Genomic DNA, 24407 nt, shown 5'->3' on the forward strand with positions numbered 1-24407 from the left:
TTTTGAATTCCTTATCAGAGAGTTCTAATGCTGCTTCTTCCTCAGGGATGTGTTCTGGATCTGTATCCTTTTCCCTTGTTTCTACCACTTTATCTTGCTTCTTTGTGTGGACTGTGATGGTCTCTTGTCTCTGAGACATCGTGGTGTTGTTGTATTTAGATCTCTGTTAACTGTTTGTGAAGAACAGCCGAGGGTGATTCAGTCTCTTCTTGGTGGTTTTTTATTCTTGGCCCATTGATGGAGATGGAGGTGGTGGCTCTCGGTCAGTAAGTGAAGTTGCAGGAGGTGTGGGTGTAGTTGTATCTTATGGGGACCGTTGCTGTCTCCCACTCAGTTGGACAAAAATTACAATTGAATAACCATCAAAAACTAGAAGTACATGGACAAAAAATACACCATGTAATCACACAGGAACAGTAACCAAAAAAAGAAAAAAGGGAAAAAGAAGAAGAAAAAAACAAGAAAACCTGCAATATCTGGGTATGGGGTAATAAAAGAAAAAAGGTAAAGAATGAGAATAATGAAGGAAAAAATGGGAAAAATACAAAAAGAAAAACAAGAAACAGGGTTAACCATGAGGAAAAAAAGAAAAAAGAAAAAAAAAAATTGCCACCATGAACAGGAAAATGAAAAAGAGCTGAAAACTAGGACCTGGGAGGAGAAGAATAAATAAAATAGTAAAAAGGAGAAGTGTATTAATAATAATAGTAATTTTAAAATAGACAAAAACAAGCAAACTAAAAACCAGAAAAAAGAAAAGGAAAACAATTGGGGGAGGCCAGGCAGGGTACCCAGGCTCCGTCCAAGCACACAGTCTGGGATGGAGTTCCTGCCGGCTCAGAAGGTGGGTAGGAGTAGGGGATGGCTGCCCCTCTGTTCACCAAGATGAGTGGGGTATAAGAGTAACAAGGGGAATGTCGCAACTTTTCAGTCATCTAGGTTTGGAATGTCCTTGGGGATACTGGCAAGCAGAACCTGTTCTTAAGACCCTGGAATCTCAGAGAGCGCAGTCTCTTTAAATATTCAAAATGGTCAAGCTGCTTGTAAACATTCAAAATGGCGGCACCCTCCAGACAGGCAAAGTCCCCAGCTCTACCTCCTTATCTCTTCACTGGTTCTTCATGTTTTATTCCCCAGCCACCAGAGCAGTCCTCCATGCGGTCCCTGGCTAGGAGGGCTGATTTTTAGGTTAATTCTTAGGTCCGACCACCACTTAGCACTTTCCAAGCTGTCTGTGCTGTGCTGTCAGGCTTGTTCAGGATTGCTGCCAGACCGCAGGTCCGTATGTCTCCTTTTTTGGTATTTTCATGCAAATTCTTCTGCTAGCTGGGGTTTAGTCCACTTCTATATCCTTCCCTTCAAGGCTAAGGGGTCCAGGATTATCTTCTGTGTCTGTGTTAACTGGTTCCCCTTTTCTCTGTTGAAGAGGGTCTGAGCAGTCTTTCTCCCTATTCCGCCACCTTACTGGAAGTCCCTGGCCTAATATTTTTAATGTTTTTGTCCTTCTTCCTTGTTTGGTGTCCAGATTTCTTTCTTTCATGGAAGCTGGGGTAACTCAGATGGGTATTTGCCTTTCGATATCCTTTGAACCATGAGTCTTGGAAGCACTGGTGCCTGAGGGCCACTTCTGAATCAAACAATGATCCCTAGAAATTAGGAAACCATTTTGCTCTGAGTGTTGTACTCTTTTGAAGAATTCAGTCTGTTTGGAAAAACAGACTCCAGGGATTAGGCTGGGAGCTGTACTTAGGATACACCAATAATTATTTCAATTGGTCTTCAAGAGAATGTTTTATACTAATATTTGTAATCAAACTGTCAACCTTTGCAATGCCTATCCAACATGCTAATGAATGTTTTCACATTAAAGGTTAAAGGTTAAACAATCTAACACCCAAAATCCCCAAACTGGCCTGATATGGTTCTAAGGAATCACATATATTGGGGAAAAAAAAAAAAGTATCAGCTAAAAGTTTCCCTGAAGGAAAGGCCTATACATAGTTCTCCTTATTAACCTATGTGCTACTAAATTACAAAGAATTAAAAATTGGATTTACTTTTCCCAGTCAAAGAAAACTGCACTCTTGAGTGGACTGCTGAACACACCGACAAACTCAAGTTTAAGTTCAATCGGCTGGACAGCCAGAAGTAGATGACTGTTAAGAGGTGGACAGCTCACCTCAAGAGCACACTGAGTAGAGGTAAAACCCTTGGACTTTGTATATTGCTATCTTATCACCATGACATACTCTTTAAAGTTCGCAGAATAACAACCTGGGTAAGATGAAAGTTATTACAGTCATCATCATTCTGTGCTTAATATTACTTTGAAATTCTCTCTACTTAACCTTATTGACTGCTAAAGTCTGTATGTGTTGCCTAAAAGTTTTTTCACATCTGTTTTTCTCTAGTATTGCTGTCTTTTCTGTAGTTTCTACTATTTCCCTCTCCAGATAATAGCATTGGAAAGGGGGTAATGTGTGTCCCTTAGTGCTAAAGTATTCCTACGTGGAGGATCAAGGTTCTCAGAAAATAAAAAACAAACCTATCTCCTGGACCTTATGCTTAGGCATTGTCATGTCTGACTGGTTTTAAAAATGACAGGCCAACGTACATTAAACCATTTAGGTGTCCTACCTAGCCTAGGCTACTCCTTTTTAAGAGCCTTCCTATCCTTGGTACAGAAGAGTAGAGTCACTGATTTAGAGTATGTCATTAGAAATACATGCACCACTATATGAAAAGAATAATTGATGACACTGCCAATACTTACAGTTACTGTCATTATAACAGTGATCAAACACTGTATAAAAATTACTTGCCAGTGCTCTAACTGGAAGATCATGTAACCAGTGACTCAGCTCATGTATATTAATGATACTTACTCCATCAATGGACTTGAGTCCTTGCTTTAAACGTTTCCTAACTACATGACAACCAAATAGTTCCTCCACTGTGGCCTACTTCATACCAACCTTTCCTAAAAGGAACACTGAAGACTGGGTGCTAAAGCTATGCACAGTGAAGACGGGAAGATAACATTAAGGCAAGCAGCCATCCAACAGATAATAAGCCCCTGCAGAAGAAAGTACATCAACCTAGGTGTGATCAAAGGATTTTAAATAAAATCCATCATCAAGAGGAGGGGATGAATGAGAGCTTAGAATCAGAGGCACATGGTGTTTAGTATAAATGGAGCAGTCTGAAAATGGTAACTCCATTTTAAAATCTTGCCATGAGTCTAGAATCCAGGTTGAATTTAAAAGCTGCCTTTTCTAACAGCAGTTCTCTAACCTCGATGCTGCCATATATACCCTAACGAAGACATTCTTCTTCACTGAGGTCTAGCTGGTACTGGCTATCACAATCTACTCCCACAGGGTCTTTCCATAGGGTAAGACAGATGCAAGGTGTGACAGCTTATACCTGAAGGGTCTTGATGCACAGCATTATTGATAAATCTTTAGAATGAACCCCTAGAAACAGACATGATGGAGAAAACAATTTTTATGGCAGGTTAACCACACAAGCCTGTCCTATCATCCTGTTTTGTTATTGTCTCACCATCCTGTAATAAACTGAACAGCATGTATGTTTGCAATTACACACCCTCAATCAGTAGTGTAATCCCACACATATGTTTTATCCACATATCTCTGTGTTCTGGTTACCTAGTGCCACTCTGACAGGAATATCTACCACAGATGGGATGGTTTGAACAAACAGGAGTTTATTCTCTTAAAGTTCGGCAGACTGTAAGTCTAAGTTCAAAGTGCCAGGCTCTAGGGGCTGTGTGAAAGTCCTTCAACCTTGGGCTTCAGCTCTGCCTCTTGCTCCCGGCCCACTGAAGCTAGAGGCATCTCTTCACTCAGGAAGCTACTGGCTGCTGAGGCTAACAAGCACAAGGTCGACAAATAAAATGGCACAGTCCTGATGTTACCAAACCACGTGGAAGGCCATTAATTTAAGTCCATTGAAAGTCCCAAGGTTGGCAGAGCATGGCAGGCTGCTCAACAATGACACGGCTACATGCAGGGTCCAAGCGTGCCATAAGCTAGAGACTGGTCCCAAAGCTGTGTCATATATGGGAAGCAGACCACATACCCAAAGGCAGCTACTCAGCTGCTCACAGTAGATTCCACCATGGAGTTGATTGCCAGTCTCATCGTGGGGAATACTATATCCAGCTGCCCAGTCATTCAATCAGGCCTAGCCAAGTGGACACACAGACTTAACCACCACACCGTGCTAAATCCATGCTTTAAGATATTCTGACTCTGACTTCCCTCAATTGCCTTTCGGCCAATTACGATTCTATACTTTTAGTTCCTGCTCCAACTGTACAAAAATGTTTTCCTCCTCATATATGTAGATGCAATATGTAGGCTATTCTCATTATTTGCAATAGTTATACTCTATAAACTTACCACAAACACTGAATTAAGAAATACTGAACCATTGCTAACCAGAGGAAATCCAGCGTTAGGTTCTTGTGAGTCTCAGGTCACAATATTTTTGTCAAGTGATCAATAAGTAACACTTTGTTTCATTTATGTTTCTGTTTAAAGACATGTGTTTAATAGATAGAATTAATTAATTAACATTGAAATCATGGCCAACAACATTTTAATTCATACCTAAAGAAGCTTATCTAAAATACATACATATTTTCTCTGTAAGGCTTCTTATGATTAGGAACACTTACACATTGTATCTGAAGGCCATTTAAACAGCAAAATCAGTAACAAAAAGCATGAAAATGTGAAAAATGTAGATCTACACAGACCATGCAAAAGACACTTAATTTTTTTCCACTTTGTGCATAACTATAAATAACTACGAAAGCCCTATGAGTACTGATTTTGGAGTGTTACAAATAAATTTTACTGAGCAGGTGAATTCACACACAGAATCAGTGAATATAGAGAATCTGTGAGTAATGAGAATCAACTGCATATGACACCAATAGCACAATGGGGGATGGGGTAAATGGAATTATATCCTTTAATATTGGTATATTTTATCTGCAGTATCAGTATTAATTTGAAGTAGTTGTGATAAGCTAAACTGAAAACCAAACCCTATTCCATGTAGACTCATAGTGATGCTACAGGATAGAGCAGAACTTCCCCATAGGGTTTCCAAGGCTGTAAATCTTTATGGAAGCAGACTGCCACATCTTTCTCCTATATAGTAGCTGGCAGGTAAGCGGCCGAGAGCTTTAGTGATAAGCTAAAGATACATATATTTGATATAAATAAAAATCAAAAGAGGAAATAAAGTGGATCACTAAAAAAGTTCAAGTAAAAAGGCAAAAAAGGAAGAGAAACAAAGAACAAACAAAATGGCATACCTAAATCCAAGTATGTGATTATTATATTAAATGTAAAGGGACTATAGACTTCAATCAAAATTGTCAGACCATAAAAAAAAAAGGCAAAGTCCAAATGTATAGCATATTTAAAAAAACCAAACCCTGTTAAGTCAATTCTGACTCATAGTGACCCAATATATAGGATGGAGGAGAAGAACTGCCTCATGGAGTTTCTAAGACTGAAACTCCGTAGAAGCAGATTGCCTTATGTTTCTTCCGTGGAACAGCTGGTGAGTTCAAACCAATGACCTTCTGGATAGCAACCAATGCTTTTAACCACTGGCACACTTTAAATATATGGCTACAAGCACAAGAAGATGGAAAAATGGCAAACCACTTAAATTCTAACCAAAAGAATACTGAAGTCACTGTATTAATAGTATATAAAATATATTTCAAGATGAGAAATAACAGTAGAAACAAAGAAGAACATTTCATAATGATATCAATCATTATAACAGGAAGTTATGATAAATATAAATGTTTATGTGCCTAATATATTTTCAAACACTGATAGCACTGAGGGAGAAATAGACAAATCCATGACTATTTAATAATAGAACAAACAGACAAAAACTAAGTAAGGGTATACAAGATCTGAAAGATATTATCAATCACTTTGATTCAACTTCCTTTATAGAAATATTTTAAAATAATTTCACTGTGGTAAAATATAAACAAAACACAAAAATTGTCATTTTAAGTGTGCAATTGGTATATTAATAATATTCACTATGCTATGCAACCATCACCATTATCTATTTCCAAAAATTTTTATCACGCTAAATAGAAACTCAGTAACCCTTAAGCAGTATATCCTCAGTAATATTTGGAAATTAAAACAATTGTAAATAAGCCATGGGTCAAAAGGAAGTCACAAAAAGAGTAAAAAGTATTTTGAACTCTGGTTTGTTTATATACTCTCACAAATTCTCTCTGCACAAATTTAAAAATAAGCTTTCTGAAGTAAAAACTGAGAAAGAAACGTTCCCATGGGAGAGAAAAGATTAAAAAGTGATGTACCTGTGGTGATGGCTGATGAATATACCCTTGCTGCTGGATCACAGGCTGGCTGACAGGATGGCCAGAGGCAGAATAACTGGCAGTAGGGACTGGCTGCCCAGGTGGGAGAGGAGGCGGCGGCGGCGGTGGTGGTGGTGGTGGTGGTGGTGGTGGTGGAGGAGGATGTTGTGGAGGGGCTGTGGTCACAATATAACCAGACTGTTGTGGGGACTGGAGAACAACAGTGGACTGGAACATGGTGGCATGAGGGTCAGAACCATCAGCAGATGTCTGACGGGCAAGACTCATGTGGCTAAAATGAGACCCAAGGCTGTCCTGCTAAAAAAAAAAAAAAAAAGTCAGAAATTAGTTAAGTCTTATCTACACAGGCCAAACTTATTTCAAAGAGAAATACTTAATAAACTTTAAAATAAGTTGCAGTAATATATATTATGGAACTCTTTTATGGACAGCAGACATGTTTTAATGGAAAAGAATAGCTTCAAGAAAATGAGAACTCTGGCAGGAAGGCTGAGACATGATAATGCTGTCATAAATTATTTAAATATGTAACTAATGGAAAGGTATAGTGTGCAGAAAAGGGTGGGATATAATAAAAGTTCACATTAAAAAAATGAAAAAGACATTTATTTAAATGAAGATTAAAGGCACATTATACCATCAGGATGTGGAACTGAAATTGAACATTTTCTTATTATATAATTAATTAACATTTTCTGAAAGGACTTCAGAGACCAAGTAATAAGTAAGGTAAGGTACTAATTACTCTTTACTTTAAATCATTTCCCTCTTTTCTTGATTCAAGTTCTATGCATCTTTGTACACCTTATCATACCTAACAACCAAAATAACTTGCAGAAGTTAAATTAAATATACAAAATCCACCCATCTCTGCCCTCTCTCTAATCTCTCAAAAATGATGTGGCCTTAAAGTCTTTTTTTTCCATAGTAGTGTTTCTCAGTCTGTTCCTGAGGTCAGATGATCGTAGACAAACATAAATCAAATGAGTTTCCTAATGTTCTTGCTAAAGGTGCCTAGTCAAATTTGGATTATGAATTATATACCACCTTACAAATGTTTCTCTGTTTCAATAGCATACACACTGAATTTAAGCTCTTCTTGCTTTAGAATATGTAACAGCAGTGATAATACAGGGTTTGAAATGGAATTTCCCTGCTCCCAAGGTGCTACAGATGGCAATAATATGTATCACATTTTGTTAAGAGGTCAATTTGGCAACTGAGCTGTCACAGACATGTCTAAAATTTCTAGTCTGCTGGTTTTTGCAAGGTTTTGGAGAAGATACGGGACTGAAAAAAGGAACTGAATTTAATGATTGAAAACATGTGGTTTGACTCTTCCCAAATGGTTGCTCTGACATATTTTAGCACCATTACCCTAATCCAATGAATGGTTTCAAAAGGAAAACTATACCTACAAGCCATGATTATTAAAATTATACTTACTAGCTCTAAGTACAAAGGTCAAATATTTTTACAAAAGAAATACCACTACTATACAACACTGTCAGAGTCACAATGATCTGCTGTTTTTCAAAACACCTTAAAGGTTTTTGTTTTCTAGACAATGGTTTTGATGTCCATACTGGTAAAAATTCACTTTTTAGGATTGGAAGTGATTTCTGAAAATTTATCAGAGCCAAGGCTGGTGAATAAAGTTGTCTCAGCTCAAAAGAAAAACATCCCCAAAATGTTTCTAAAAAGTATCAAGAATGATTTTCAAATATAGCATGTAATCTGATTTAGAAAGCAATTTCTAAAAGTGATGGCCATATATTCTGAATAACAGCATCACCAAGAAAATTATAGTCTTTAAGGAGACTCATTTTAATGGAAAGAAACTACATTTACTGAATACCTTGCTAGGTCCTATGCGGGAGGTACTTTACACTGTTGACTCATAAGCTAAATAACTGTATACAGAAGGTCACATAGCCAGCTCGTGGGAATGGTAAATCTGACATAAGGAGCTCTGGTGGCGCAGTGCCTAAGGCATCGACTGCTAACCAGAAGGCTGGCGGTTCAAACCCACCAGCCATTCCTAAGAAGGAAGGTTGGGCAATCTACTTCCATAGTGGTACTGCCTCAGAAACCCAAGGAGGGGTCACTATGAGTTGGATCCAACTCGACAGCAGGGAGTAGACAAGTTTATAATCACATTAAATACCTGGAGGCATTCTTTGAAAACAGATTTAGGAGAAAGTTCTTTGCAGCTGTAAGCTCTAATTTACCATAATAGCTGGTCCTGAGTTTACTGGACCAGAGTGTTGGGTGAAAATAGAAAGCTAAACCCAAATGAGATCTCCCATCCCAGGACTGCACAGAACCTGTTCTCAATAAGAAAAAAAGCTAACATCACATGTTAGGGCTAGAACAGTCAACCTGAAAATTATTTCAATATGAAAAAGCAGGAAAAGATTAGGGTTCAAATAACCATATAAATAAGCCAAGGTGACAAGTATTTTGTGAAACAGAATAATATATTTCTAATATACACTAGAACATGTATCCCTGAATTTAAAAAACAAAACAAAACAAAACACAAAAGATCATTTAACATTAATCACATTCATGAGCATTCATCATACATTTGTCAACAGAAACAACACAGGAGGCGAAAAGAGAGTGATATAGTACCACGGAGTATTGCTGGGTAGGTGAGACTGGCAGGAGCGGGGATGGGTATGGGGCTGTAGAGTACTGAACAGGCTGTGAAGAGGACTGCAGAGGTCGAACAGGCTAAAGAATAACAGGTTGGCAAACAATGTTAATGTCAGAATACAATGTTACAAGAATTGCACAAAATGGAAAGTTACACTTTTTTTTTTTGGCAACAGCTTAAACTACATTTATAAACCATCTTAAAAACAGTATAGGAAACAGTAAAAACAGTACTAAATGAAGAAACGCCACATAGTAAAATTCTTGAGAACATACTAATGCATATGTTATATAATCAGAATGATTTTGCGGGATAAAGGTATTTCCTTATTATAGATTGATTAAAACAGGTAACTTAGACATTTCAAGTATTATTATCTAATCATGACTCCTGGGTTAAGTCTGTAAAAGCAAAACTACATATCCTTACTTCCCAGTTTTATGGAGGGGCTACTTATTTAGCTATTTAACACTAAACAATTAAGAAAAACTTCACTCACTCTTATTACCAGACAGTAAGAACTTACACATTATCTATGCCAATTACAATTACACTCTCCATATGATAAGCCAGAACTAAATACTCTTTTGGTACCAAAGCTCCTAAGTTTTAGCAATTTTATAAGAAAAATGTACTGTGGTACCCTTAAGAACACCCTAAGAAACACAATACACATATATACAGACACACTCACAGGAACACATCTCTTTTATACTGGAGGATGAAATACATTCTCATTGTAACTGAACATTTTTGTTATGAGAATACATGTTCGGAGCTGAGAAACTGGTTATTTGAAATTTCTGGCAGTGAAATACTTTGGTATTTCAGGAAAAAAATACTTTATGTTCCTTGGATTACTTAGAAAACAGGGTCTTTTAAAAAATGAGCAAAAGTTTTAATCACTTATAAATCTTGGGGAATGTGGTTGGTCATCCATGTTCTAGCACTGGCATCTCATTTAATTTCCTAATATTAAAACATTTATGTAATTTATTATAATATACATATTGGCTTAAAGATAATCACACTACACTTCATAGATGGCAATCAGGCTGAGGAGAAGTAAAGAAGCAGTGGAGGAACAAAGGCCATCTTATTTGACAAAAAGGCTGACTTTTGGTCAAAAGGTATAAGCATGAATCTCCTCTGGGCAGTAGCTCCATTAAAAATGCAAAATAAACTCAGAGATTGTTAGGACATAATATAAGCAAGGAAAAATACTTATGACACAAAAAACTGTATAATGATAAGTTGTACTTTTACAACAAAATTAAAACAATGGTTTCTAAAGAATGAAAGGCTTAAATTAGCTTTTAATGGAGCAAAAAAAAAAAAAAAAAAAGAAAGAAAGAAAGTAAAAGCACTAAGAAAAAGAACTGCTGAAAAATAACGCACAGTGGCCTCTGGTTCGTTAGAAACCTCCTGACTAGAAATAAGCAAGCTTCCTAATGGATGAGAGAGCACACATCATATTAAAATGGGGTGCAGTAGCTTTAGGACTATTAAGTACAGGCTCTCATTACCCATCGTCGCTGAATTGAATCCTGACTCACAGTGTCCCTATAGGACAGAACAAAACTGTCTCATAGGGTCTCCAAGGCTGTAAATCTTTATAGAAGCAGATCGCCACATCTTTCTCCCATAGACCAGGTGGTGGATTTGAACCACCAACCTTTTGGTTAGCAGCCGAGCACTTAACCACTGCACTACCCATATCAATATTTTATCAAACCAACCAACCATTAGACTTAACTTTCTTACAGGTAAATTGATCTACTACGTAAATGTCAGATGACCCTTAGAGTCTTTAGTCTGCTGCGGGATAAAAGAAAAAGGGTCCTATTAACACCAAGGGTATGAATTAATGTCTTCCAAAGTATGACATGGTAAGCAGAAAACTGGAATCAAAGACTGACTAATCAAAGTAGAATTCTGACACCACATAAAAATGAAAAAGGCTTAGCTTTTCCTACAACAAAGTTGACCTGACATAGTTGGTTTCATATTGTGAATATGTTCAAGAACTGTAGCTCATGTGAATGCTGTGCAAATCACAGCATTCTTTTTGTTTGGTTATTTATACTCCCCGGGATGAACCATTTCAGAGTGTGCAAAAGAGTTACTGAGCATTATTTGTTCATTATTCTCTATTTCTGTATGTGATGATGGATTACATGAAATATCTGAGCAGGAAAATTTGCGATGGAATTTGACATGTACCTCAAGACTTCCAATTACAGTTTAACTCAACTGACTGTATTTTCATTTAGGATTATCTCATAACTAAAAGAGAGCATCAATTTGAAAATATGCAACCATATGTCAGTCTTCAGAAATTTTTTAAAGCTACAAAGCTAACAATTATTTTCATCACATTAAACAGAAATAAAACCAAATGAAAATTAGTCCTATAAAGCTTCTGGTTAAATAAACAAAGCAATGCCAAGACAACTAAATTGATAGTAAAATTAAGAGAAAACTCTTCAGCACTAAATAGAATGAAGCAAAGGCAGAGAAATCTAGGGAGGGAATTTCAGGTAGTTTTAATGTATACCTGAGTGTATGTACTCAAATGGGGCTGGGAAGGGAATATAGAAGTCTGGAAATACTTCTAGGCAATCTCCTCTACATACATGAACTCATCTGTATGGTCTTAAAAGTGCATCAAAAATCTCTATGTCCTTTTCTTGAAATAAACCTCCTTGCTCAGTGTTAGGAGTCTTAATTGCCAGCAGTACAATTATTGTCATGCCTTTCACAATATATGACAACTTTATCGAACAGATTATAAGTTCCTCACCCCTGCAATAGAAATGATATAGCTTGTGAGCAAAACTAATGAAATTTTTCCAGTTAAATTTTATTACCATATTCATCTCATAAGAAATTACTGTGCATGGTTTTACCAGTAGAATATTTAGTCTTACAGGGAAAAAAGTTATGCAACTAAGTGTACTAAACTGTTTTTGAAATGTTACACTATCTTTAAAAGTTAGAATGAAATTTAATGAATTTATACAAGTTCTCCAAAGATGAATAACAAATCTTTAGGGAAAAAACAATATGAAAATGTGTGAACTGTAAACCTTTACGTAAATTCAAGACATCATTAAGAATGGGTTGGAATTCTAACTCTCAAGAGTTTCTTTATCTATCTCTCACAGGGTGTCAAGATAGAGTGTACCCTGCAGAACTTGAGCAACCTGCTTCAGTTTCTTAGAACTGTGTGAGCTGCTGAATCTGGAAACAACTCACTCCGCTAAGACAATGAACAATTTTAGTTTTGTTTTCATCCCTCCTCTCCTCTACTTCTTGGTGTTGTGAAACAGGGATAAAATACTAACCAAATAGGCTCATGAGACAAAAAATTTCCTTCTTTTCAGTATTTATTCAGCATTTATTAGCTGAAAAGCTCTTGACTTTACTCTCTTCCTATGAGTAGTGAGTAGGACATCAATGTTGGCAGAATATTAAAGTTCTAAGAGATACTGAGTTGGGCTATCTTAATTGTAATCAGTGAATTTAGTCCCAAATATGCAAATGCAGATGAACTTAGCATTATGTAACTGTGGACATGTGCACCTGAGAGAAAATGTGATTGGCTGGTTGTTGTTGAGGTGGTGGGGGTGGCAGAGGTGGCTGTGGAGGTCCAGGCACTTGGGTTCTGATTGGTTGGGTCACAGGAGGGTTATACACAACTGGGCTCCCATCTGGGTTTATGAAGGGCTGACCTGAAAAATTAAAAAAGGAAGAAAAAGTCATTTACAAAAAGGACTGCAAAGGAACTACTAGGTAATTCCACTAACAATTTACAACATCCAAAACCCCTTATCAACAATTCCAAAGTTCCCTAGACTCTGAAAACCGAAAGATTTTCTTAAGTTGGGAAGCAAATCTTGATTTGATATGAGGTATTAATAGTCTTTAATATTCAAATTTAAAGTAAATATTCAAATATTTTGCTGCAGTGTTTGATAATGGTGGTGCTCCCAGACCATATTAAGGTTATCTTATAATACACAGTATTTGTCTTATTTGTCTAAAATATGATGATCTCTAAATTCTGAAACACATTTTGCCCAAGGGATTCAGTTATAGGATTGTGGTCTGACACTACTGTAACACATTTTGGTTTAAAGGAAAAATAAATGACTTCAGAATTCTAAAAAATAATTAATTATTCTCTGTTAGGTGGTGTGGAACATCAGTATATTATACTACTCTGTCACAATCACGTGGAAAAAGTCTTTCAAACTAAAATTCTCTTCAATTAGTTTCCTAAATTGATAATTAGAAACAAATTTATTGAGTTTAAAATAATTTTGAAATAATAATAAAGTACAGTAGATTTGAAAACAGTGTTAACTTTAAAGCCACATGCATATATTTAAGTAAAATTAAAACCAGATGAAAATGAAAACAACAGCTTCAAATTTCACATTGTGAATTTGATGGCAATGTCCTTTTTATAAGTTTTAATTTTTGAAATGTTATGAATAATTTCTTCTTAATTCTAAATAATTTTATGAAATAATTTCTTTTTAATTCCAGTGAGTTTGGTTCATATGTAAGAGATAAAATGAGAGAAATTTAGTATTGATTTTGAAATTCAGCACTCTTGCTTACTAATTACCGGGGAAAAAGATGCACATTTTAAGCAACTAAGTAAAATAGCTTTTACTCTCAATATATACAAGTATATTCTAATCTTTTTTAAATTATAAAAAGAAACATATTTTATAGTAGGAAAATAACTCAAAAATGCAAACCAAAAGAAAGTAAATTCCCATAATCTTACAGTGAACATTTTGGATAATTTCTACTAGACTTTTTTCAATGCAGGTACAGATGCAGAGATTAGTATTTTTCATTATTGTACACCAGATGATTAAAAGAAAAAGATGAAAAGAAAGGACCATATGAAATAAATAGTCCATTGACTTTGGTACCCACTTAGAATGACAATACAGAGGAACACAGCAAAATTTGACTCAGTAATGGGTTCTTAAATGTTCTTCAATATATTCTTTGCTCTGTGGTAAACCTTTCTCCAATTCCCCGCCCCCCGAGGAAAGTTATGACATACATGGTAAAATAATATTTGAGATGGAAGACTATGTTGTTGTTAGGTGCTGCTGAGTCAATTTCAACTCAAAGCAACCCCATGTGACAGAACAGAACTGCTCGACAGGGTTTTCTATGCTGTAATCTTTATGGAAAGGAGTCTTGGTGCGGCAGTGGTTGAAGTATTCCGTGGCAAACTGAAAAGTCAGTAACTTGAACACACCAGCCTCCGCATGGGAAAAAGATGTGGCAATCTGCTTCCATAAAGAGTACAGCCTTGGATACCGCGCAGGGCAGTATGAGTCAGAATTAACTCAATGGCATTGGGTTTGGTTTGGATTAATCTTTACGTAACAGATTGCCAGATCTTTCTCCTACAAAGCTGATGGGTGGGTTTGAACTACTAACCTTTAGGTCAGCAGCCAAATGCTAACCATTTTTAACCACTGCAAGCGCTTAACCTCAAGACTATACTACTCTATCACAATCAAGCAGGAGAAGTCCTTCAAAGTAAAATATTTTCTTCAGTTAGTTCCCTGGTAATTCATGTGATAGTGATAGACAACTAAAAACAAATCAAGCTGGGTATTCGTTGATTTTCAAATATTTTTGAAATTATAAAAAAAAAAGGTACGGTAGATTTGAAAGTAGTGTTAAAAGTAATTTAAAGGCAGTCTGGAAAAAAGTTAGCTATGTTATGATAGAGATCACTTTGGACTCATTTGAAATTAAGAATATAATTTACGGTTGATCAACTTCTCTATCATTTTCTACTCAACTGAATTTTTCATGCTCAAGAACAAATTAATATTTTTTTTGGAAAAACAAAACAAAACAAAAAAACAGTAGAAAATGTAACAGTGAAATATTAAATCATCTTATATACTACTCCAGAAAAAGACAGGTTAGTAATACAATAGAACTGAAGCATAAGAAGATAACTATTACTAACTAAAAAATGGAAAAAGTTCTGAAAAATCACTTATTTATGCTAATGCAATTCTCAAAGTAAAAACAAATGTTTAAATATTTTATCTCAAAAAGGAGATGTGAATGAAATCTGAAGGTAATGAGTTAGAAGCCAGGGTTTTCTCTACTACAAACAAAAGGAAAAGTCCAGGGACACTCAGAGATCCTGATACTCTCACCCTTCTCTACCTCATCAAGCTTCTGCCATTATGATGTGACTACATCAGCTAAATTTGCGTATTTTTAAGGAGGTTATAAAACTATCTAACATTTTTATCACTACCTTACCAAATGCCTGGGTTATGTTGTCTTGAATAGAGACTAAGACTTCCTGTGATCTTTTAAAAGATCACTTTATCACTGTGTAAATCATTTTTGCCAATCTATATTGTGAAGCATATTATGACTGCAGTTTCTTAAATCTTTCTGTGGCTTAGTCTCCTTATCTGTAAAATGAGGTGTTCACCTACCTAACAGGTTGTTATAAAGATTATAAATAATTTAAAGCATCTAATATAGCACAGAACACACAGTCAATGTTCAATGAATATAACTTATAATCAGCTAACTACAAAGAATATGTTGTCAATATCATGATGACTACCCACTTACTTTTTTTTAAAATTTTTATTGTGATTTGGGTTTAAGTTTACAGAGCAAATTCATTTTCCATATAGCAGCTCACATATACTTTGTCTCATGATGTTGACTAAAATTTCCCACAATGCATCAGCTCTCCTCCCACTTCCTCCCCATAGTTACATCTTCCCCGTACCCATTTACTTTTAATTATGACGTTTAGTTTTTCTTCAGTAGAAAACAATTACTGTATTCAGAATACAGTTAGTACTAAGCTTTTTCCACTTTGTTATATAATCACTATTATATAACATATTATTTCCCCCAGGACAAAATCACTGCATCAAGTAAGTGTGCTGAATCAAATACAGCTTTCTCAAAGGTGGTACTGTGTTTCTAAAAAATGAATCACTCTCTAATCATAGTTAGGCCATTACTTGGCTTAGAAGTCACAGATGACATAATGGGAAAAATACTTACAGGTATAAATATGTTTTTTAAGATTTTTTTTTTTAACTGTAAGTGTTTTTATTAAAGTTCTAGGGAAAATGTTTATTACCCACTGCCACTGAATTGATTCCAACTCAGAGTGATCCTACAAGACAGAGGAGAACTGCCCCATAGATATTCCAAGGATGTTAATCTTTACGGAAGCAGACTGCTTCATCTTTCTCCCATGGCATGGCTGGCGGATTTTAACTACTGACCTTTTGGTTAGCAGCTTCATGTTTTAACCACAGTGCCACCAGAGTTCCTAAAAATGTTTATTATTCATGAAAAATAAAAAGCTGACAACACATATACAGACAATACATTTAATAAGTATCCTTTAATTTTCAGATAGCTCCTGATTTCTCAAGTGAAATAACACCTTTGGATACCAACCTGTTTGTGGGTTGATCAGAATACTGCCAGGTGGTATGCCTGCCGCTTCCAAGGGAAGCAAAAAGAAGCTAGTGCTAGGAGATGCGACTTGCCCATTTAGGCCACCATCAAAGGAAAGAGAACTATGAGTGCTGACAGTTGGATAGACGACAGGTGCGCCATGAGAAGACTGGCTGAGAGCTGTACCTGGAAGAGGCTGCTGGATGTGAGAAAGAGAGCCCGTAGATGACCCTACACTACCAGAAGACTCAGAACCTAGGGAGGAGTAATGAGAAATGGATTTTTTAAACCTCATATAAAAAAGGCAGCAGGTTTTAAAATATTTAACAGTAAAATTCACATTGCGTAACATGCAGTCACCACATAAAAGCACTGGCTATTTTAGATTTACTATGCAATTTCACATCCCCTCCCCACCATGAACAAGTATAATACAGCAAACAGATCACATAAGTTGTCAAAGAACTCATAGCCAAAACATGCACCTTAAGCAGTTTTATACTAACACCAGCCACAGACAGCCACAAAAAAGCACATTATCCACATTACCAAAAGGACAAAATTATATACATTTTACCTTTTAGATTAACACCTAGGAATATACAGATTACAATTTTCCCCCAGGAATAAGAATTTAGAACATCCAAATGCCCAAAACCTCTTTTACCAGAAACCCCTTATCTACAAGAACACAGAAAGATTAAGAATAGTGTAGGAAATAACAAAAATGATAATTCTCTATTAAAAGAAACAACTGTCAAGTTTCATTGCAGAATCTCTTTTCTGACCTTACAACCATAGCCTGTTCCTCTAGTGTAATATCAACTTTCACTTTTTTAAACCTATCAGGTGACAGAGGTAACATGAAAGATATTCCACGTACTTATATTAGCATGAATGTAAAATTTGTTTCTTACTGTACTTAATAATTTGAAAATTAATTTTTAATTGATTTCATACCTGAAATCTACTTCGTTTTCTATTAAACAGAGACTGAAAATGTCACTGACTTTTAGCATAATGGCTAAAGGTGGATAATGTTGACAATGGAAGGAAGGAGAAGATATAGATAACACACATGGTTCATTAGCTTCTAAATACCAGAGTTGACTTTGGGATGGAGAATTAATTTTTAATGATGAAAATAAATAAATATGATATACTCTACAGACTGCCTTATGAAGAATAACTTCTACTTTAAGTTGTGCGTTAAACAACTACTGACAAGAACTTCATCAACTTATCGCAGAGATTTAAATACGTATTTTTTTCCTATTAAAAAAGAAGGGTTAAACAATTTTCATCTCTGAAGATAATGTTGTTGTTATTGTTATGTGCCGTTGAGTCGGACCCAACTCGACCCCTCCTTGGGTTTCTGTGGCGGTATCACTACGGAAGTAGATTGCCCAACCTTCCTTCCAAGGAGTGGCTGGTGGGTTTGAACCACCAGCCTTCTGGTTAGCAGTCAAGTGCCTTAGGCACTATGTTACCAGAGCTCCTCTCTGAAGATAATACAGAGTATAAATAAATAGCAAATGCTTCTAAAGGGTTTTAAATCAGTGACATGTCTAAAGTGACTTTCTCATGATACCTATACCTACCAAAACCAAAACCACACTCACTGCCGTCGAGTCAGATTCGACTCATAGCAACCCCTCCCTGGGTTTCCAAGGCGGTATCACTACAGAAGTAGATTGCCCAACCTTCCTTCTGAGGAGTGGCTGGTGAGTTTGAACCACCAACCTTCTGATTAGCAGTCAAATGCCTTAGGCACTATGCCAACAGAGCTCGTCATGATAAATAAGCAGTTACCTATTTATTTATTTTGGGGTATAATGACCAACTGGCCATTTTTCAGATAAATACTTATTTGTAACATATGCAGATTTCTTATATTCAGAAAATTTACCTATCTTTAACAATATCCTATCATACACACTAAGACATTTTTAATATCCATGTTATAAGTTAAATCATAATAAATGCAATTCATAGGCCTTTGTAATGTAAAGCATTGACTATATTCAAGTATTTTTTAAAAAAACTGTCACTTTCAAATATGAGTATCTACTTTCAATACTAATCTGTATAATACAGATGTCTAGGTTAACCCAAATAGGCCTATTTTTGCTGAGTTTCATGGTTATTTTTGATGAAAAATAAATATCTACAAAGATCCTAAAAATGAGGTAAACTTCCTTAGTACTGGAGCCAGTTAGTGACAGTAATGAACTTAGTTAGTGAAAGAAAAATATTATAAGCCAAAGTACTCTAAAAACAAAGATTCTAGGAGCATGAGGATATTATTGAAATTTCCAGACATTTATAATAATTATCCTATTTTTCTTTTGTTTTTAAACCTCTCAAAAACTTCTCTGCAATTTTATCCATTTTCTGAATCGCAAATGAAGGATTTTATCATGAGAAAATGCAGGCAATAATCAATAGCATTAACTGGTAAATAAGTTAAAAAATCCTAGGTGAGAAACCATGCATCCAGCTTAACTAAGCAATAAAGAATTGCCTACCACTTCTGGGTACTCAAACAAGAAATGGCTTTTTAAATGAACCAACCTGACTGAATTTATGTCATAATAGAGACAAATTTTTATTTTCACTGATGTTTATAAATCTGTCTCCAGGACACAGAATTAATCCTAATGGCCAATAAACACATTATCCCTTAATTCCTTTGGAGGAAGAGCTCAATGAATTACTGTTAGGAATTTTACATTTTAGGATAGTAAGAAGTCACATAATTAAAAAAGAAAAAAAGAGCTAAGATATGATGAACATTAAGAAAAATAATGTTTTGAGTGCACGGATCTAGGCAGATATTTATACCTGTTTTTGAGAGCCTGCCTATGCTCTTGCTGCTTCCAGAACTATCACCTCTTGTTAGGACTGAAATTCCACTGAAGCTACTGGCTTTGGTGACAGCAGGCTTTAAGTTCCGGAGTGAGCTGTCGGAATCTGTGCTGCTCCAGGGCCGTGGCTCAGAGTACTTCAGCTCATTCTCAGTGCTACTTTGATGGCTATTTGTTGATCTCCCAGACACATCTTTATTAACTCTGTAATTCAGAAATATGATATTGAAAAGCTAATTGGGGGGGGAGGGAGAGAAAGCATGAAAAAGAAATGCTTCAATTTTTCAGTACAGTGTTGAAAACATGCTTCTAATACCTAAATATCTGACGCCTCTGCTGGGTACTATTAGCATCATCGTCTTGGATTCTGTTGACATTTTAATAAGACATATTTATTTTTATTAGCATCAGTTAGATAGTTATCAAAACAAGCATTAAAAATTCCCTCACCTTTTGTCAATAATATAATTTTCTTGGGAACACAGGGACTAGAAAGAAAGAATAGAGATAAAAAATTGAGCTTTTGTCAATTATGTAACACCATCTATAAACCAATGACAACAAAAATCAACAGACAAGTAATATTTAAAAAGTACTCCCCCTTCAGAAAACAAACAAACAATAAAAACAAAAACATCCAAAATGATGATAAGAGTACACAAATAAATGATAAATGGAATTTCTGTTTGGCTTGGAGACACTATGCTTACTTTTAACAGATATACATCTTGAAGCCATTCATTTTGTGGTCCAAATTAATTTGAAATTCAAATATTTCTCTTCTAAACAAGTGAATCCATTTTCATTATCATATATTCAAGGTATACACCAGTCTGCAGATTCCATCTCATTCACTCAATAAATATTTGATCACTGCTGCTCTGGCTGTGGATATAGCAGTAAACAAGCAGCTATGCCTTAATGGAGCTTACAGTCAAACTCCTCTACTGGTATTAACCTAGGTCAGGCAACTATCATTTTTGTTAGAATTATTTTAACAATCTTCTATCTAACTAGTTTTCCAACTACTAGTATTGGCCTATTTCCTCTACTTTTTATACAATGCAAGCCAGAGCAATCTTGCTAAAATGTTAATCCAATCACACCTGTTTCCCTCCTTAATGGCTCCCATAAGCTCTGGCACAAGTGTCAGGCAACTATGGCTAGCCACCTGTTTTTGCAAATAAAGTTTGATTGGAGCACACTCATGCCCAGTCATTTACATATTTCTATGGCTGCCTTTACACTAAAAGGGTAGGGGTGAAGAGCTGCCCTACAGACTGCGTGGTTTGAAAAGCTTAAAATATTTACTATTGTGCTTTTCAAAGAAAAAAGTTTGTCAACATCCGCTCTAGCCAAAAGTCTAGCCACCTTACCTGACTTTCAGATTTGAGTCATCTGGTCCCCACTCAAAACTTTTCTCACTTCCTGGGCCACCCAAGGTAGAATCTAGCTATTCTTAATCTTTCATTTCCTCACATGTGTCAAACACTCCTTTATGTCTGCCTCCACAGATAATCAATCCTTCTACTTGGAACTCTTTACTCCTCTAGTTCTCCTCCAATTTAATTCTGTAGCTCTTCTCTGCTGTCTCCTATAATTCCCTCATGTACCTATCATTATACAAATCACATACCATAATGTCATCACCTGGCTATTTATCAAGGGCAGAGATCTTATCTATCCTGTAAACCAGTGATAGAAATATGTCTGTTTTAAGCTTTGAGGTCAGAAGACCTGGGCTAAAATCCCAACTCTGCCATCTTCTATCTGTGTGATCTTTTACTGGTTACTTAAGACTCCTGAAGCCTCAGTTTCCTTATGTATAAAATATAAACAATGACAGCATCTGTTCTGAGGGATAAATTATAACTGTCCGTGGATATATTCTCCAAGGTCCAGTACAGCACAAATTATAGATGCTCAAGAAGACTGGTTGAATAAAAGCTATAAATTCTTAACTGGTGGTCCACATCTTAATACTACTTAGCCTGTTTTTTAATAGAGAGCAAGTATCTGTGGCACATTAAATACATTCATAAATCCTTGATTAATACTGAAAAGAACAGGTGACAATAAATTCTGGTAAAACCAAACTGATTGTCTTCTGGTACACATGCATAAAATAGACATATAAAAGACCTCTTTCATATAAGCACATATAAAGTAGAAAACAAATATTAATCTAAAAAACCAGTTAATTTTCTTTTAAAAGAAGAAACAAGTTACTAAGGCAAGTCCACTAATAAGTAGGATTTAGAGTACATGATTTTGTAGACAGTGACCAATGTTCTAAAAATCTCACATTGGTCAAAAATCTGAAAAGAAAAAAAAAAAAATCAAAAAAATATACTCGGTCCAAAATTCTTTCAATGACTCCTGTTACCCGCTTTCAACTTTGTAACATTTTACATAAACGTTGTAATGGAGCCAGGTCTCAATATTTCTTAAAGGTGACCTTATACATATTAAATGTGGTTAAAAATAAATGTGATCAATACATCATAGAAGGAATGAGACCATATAATGCAATTAGCATAAATTCTAATATGGTAGCCTAAATATAATTTAGTACATACATCTTGGGAAAATATTCGGTCTCTAGCTCTCTGGTACTCTTCTTCTCTTTCTTCTATAGACTTGCTTCTTCTGTCATCTTTCAATCGTATTCTCATCTTAAAAGAAAGAGAACCATTAAATCCAGGGAAAATGAATTACTAGTTGTACTTATAAAAATGATCTAATTGTTCTAGGTTACCTGGTTATCATCTTTGTCAAAGCTAGAATTATCTCTCTTGAGGATGTATCGTTTCTGAAAGTCTTCACCTTTATCATCCTTAATATGTTCATTAAATTTCTGATCGGGTCTAAAGAAAGCCCAAAGGAACAAAAAAGATAATGTACAATATTTACAGGAAATAGAAACATACATTTATTGTTATTAAAAAAAACAAAAATTACCATGTAAGTGCCATTAATAGATAATTATGTTATCTCATTTAGCACAAATGAATGCATATAGGTTTGTTCATTTAACTATCCCACGTTATATTTGAGAGACAGTATCAAATACACTGTGGGCTCTTGAGTTAGACAGCTTGGGTACAAAAATCCAGTTTTACCACTTACTTTGGGCCTTGCACAAATAATCTTTCAATTCGCCAGTTTCCTCTTTTGTGAAATGGAAATTATAGTATACCTACTTCATAAAGTTATTCTGAAGATGAAACGAATCAATACACGTAGAGTGCTTAGAACAGTAAATACTCAGTAGAACTTTGTCATTTTTATGAATATGGAGAAAACTAAGTTTCTAGTGGCTTAAGCACTCTGCAAGGTCACAGGGCAAGTACATGACTGTGTCATGGGAGCCCAGCCTCCTTCCATTCCTTCCTCTAAATCTAAGAAAAAATTCTGGGACAAACAAGTGTCATATATGTCCTATATGTCATACATATACAACAACTGATTTAGTATTATATAATTGAAAGTAATAAAATATGGTGTGGTTGAATTAGCTAAAAATGTAGAGACTAGTTCTAAATGTATATAGGTTACCAATAATTCTAAGTTATAGTGGGTAAACCTTTGTTCTGTAGTAAGTGAAATAGGTTAGAAAAGAAATTGTTTTTCAGTAGTTAAAACTGTGACCTAAAGTACTGATTATGAAATCTTAATAATGTACTTAGAGCTGATTGACTTTTCCTCTATGTTACAAGTTCCACTGAGATCTAGAAGACAGACCCAAGGCTGATTTTGTAGATTTTTTTCGTTCTGTCACATAAAAGTATCTTGAAACTTAACGAGGCTTCTAATGAGGCCCTTGGAGTACTACAATTATATGAAATTTCCTAAAGTATATTCTCAGTTTTAACAAATTCATTCATTCAACATTCTTGTGACTTAGTAGCATTCTACTATAAAAGTGGAACACTCTTTTGAAACATATTTTAAAAGTGTATTTAGAGGTTATAAGGGAAGTCTAATTGAATCCCTAGTTTACTTTATTTTGAACATATAGTTTAAAAACATGTATACCCTAAGTAAATTTCCAAACCAAATTAAAGTGGAATAATGACATTTTCAGCAAACTAAGACCAGCTCTTTAATTATATGCAGTATCTAAGTCACACCTCTGAATATTTGTTTTTAAGCTAGTCAATTTTTAACAAAGTATTGTATCTGCTTCCTGCCAAATTATGCAAATGGAGATCTAAAAACGAAAATTATCTAAGCGAGGTAAACAAATCTCTATTTTAAAACAGATCAGTGAAACAGACAGAAGATCTCCATAAAAAGTTGTACACAGAGGGGAGCTCTGGTAGCATAGTGGCTAAGGCACTTGGCTGCTAACCAGAAGGCTGGCGGTTCAAACCCACCAGCCACTCCTCGGAAGGAAGGTTGGGCAATCCTACTTCTGTAGTGATACTGCCTCGGAAACCCAAGGAGGGGTCGCTATGAGTCGGGTCCGACTCGACGGCACATAACAACAACAACAACAACAGAGGTAAAGGAAAGAGAGGGAGAGGGAAGGAAAAAAAAAAAAAAGAAGTAAAAACAACTTCATGACCAAACCGATGACAAAGAGACTGCTTTCTTTAGGAGTTGAAGAGATTGTCTGTTCAGGTCTGATAATGGCAGTTATGTTGCTATTTTGGTCATACAACTGCCTGGCTTGTATCAACTATTTTTGTTTCTGTTCAAAGAGTTCTAATTTGAGGAATTTGAACTTGGCTGAGAGATTATGTTATTCCAAAGTGAACAGTAAGGTTTAACCAAGGGCCTGGCAACTTTTCTAAGAGCAGCTGGATTCCCACACCAAATGGCATTAGCAGGCATTTCAGCTAACCTTAAGACTGTCTTACCTCTTTCTTTTATAGATGCCTGAATTTACTGCCCTGCAATCGCCAACTCCCCGCTCCAATGAGACAGCCCAGTGGACACCGGGTTGTTGACATCC

The 24407-nt window shown here is 35.6% G+C and overlaps 1 protein-coding gene across 1 annotated transcript in view; it reads right to left on the bottom strand.

Moving 5' to 3' along the window:
- The window catches only part of R3HDM1 (R3H domain containing 1), a 140314-nt gene that overhangs the window by 87272 nt on the left and 28635 nt on the right, over window positions 1-24407 (bottom strand). The window contains exons 8-16 of the mRNA XM_042782492.1: window positions 22206-22314; window positions 22027-22122; window positions 19898-19935; window positions 19764-19814; window positions 19425-19651; window positions 16581-16835; window positions 12666-12814; window positions 9056-9157; window positions 6398-6715 (exon numbers count right to left, since the gene is read on the bottom strand). Coding sequence (XP_042638426.1) covers window positions 6398-6715; window positions 9056-9157; window positions 12666-12814; window positions 16581-16835; window positions 19425-19651; window positions 19764-19814; window positions 19898-19935; window positions 22027-22122; window positions 22206-22314 — 1345 coding nt within the window. The remainder of the gene's footprint in view (window positions 1-6397; window positions 6716-9055; window positions 9158-12665; window positions 12815-16580; window positions 16836-19424; window positions 19652-19763; window positions 19815-19897; window positions 19936-22026; window positions 22123-22205; window positions 22315-24407) is intronic.

The sequence above is a fragment of the Orycteropus afer genome, unplaced genomic scaffold (assembly GCF_000298275.1).
Source record: "Orycteropus afer afer isolate SDZICR_OR568_19922 unplaced genomic scaffold, OryAfe1.0 scaffold00342, whole genome shotgun sequence".
Lineage (NCBI taxonomy): Eukaryota > Metazoa > Chordata > Mammalia > Tubulidentata > Orycteropodidae > Orycteropus > Orycteropus afer.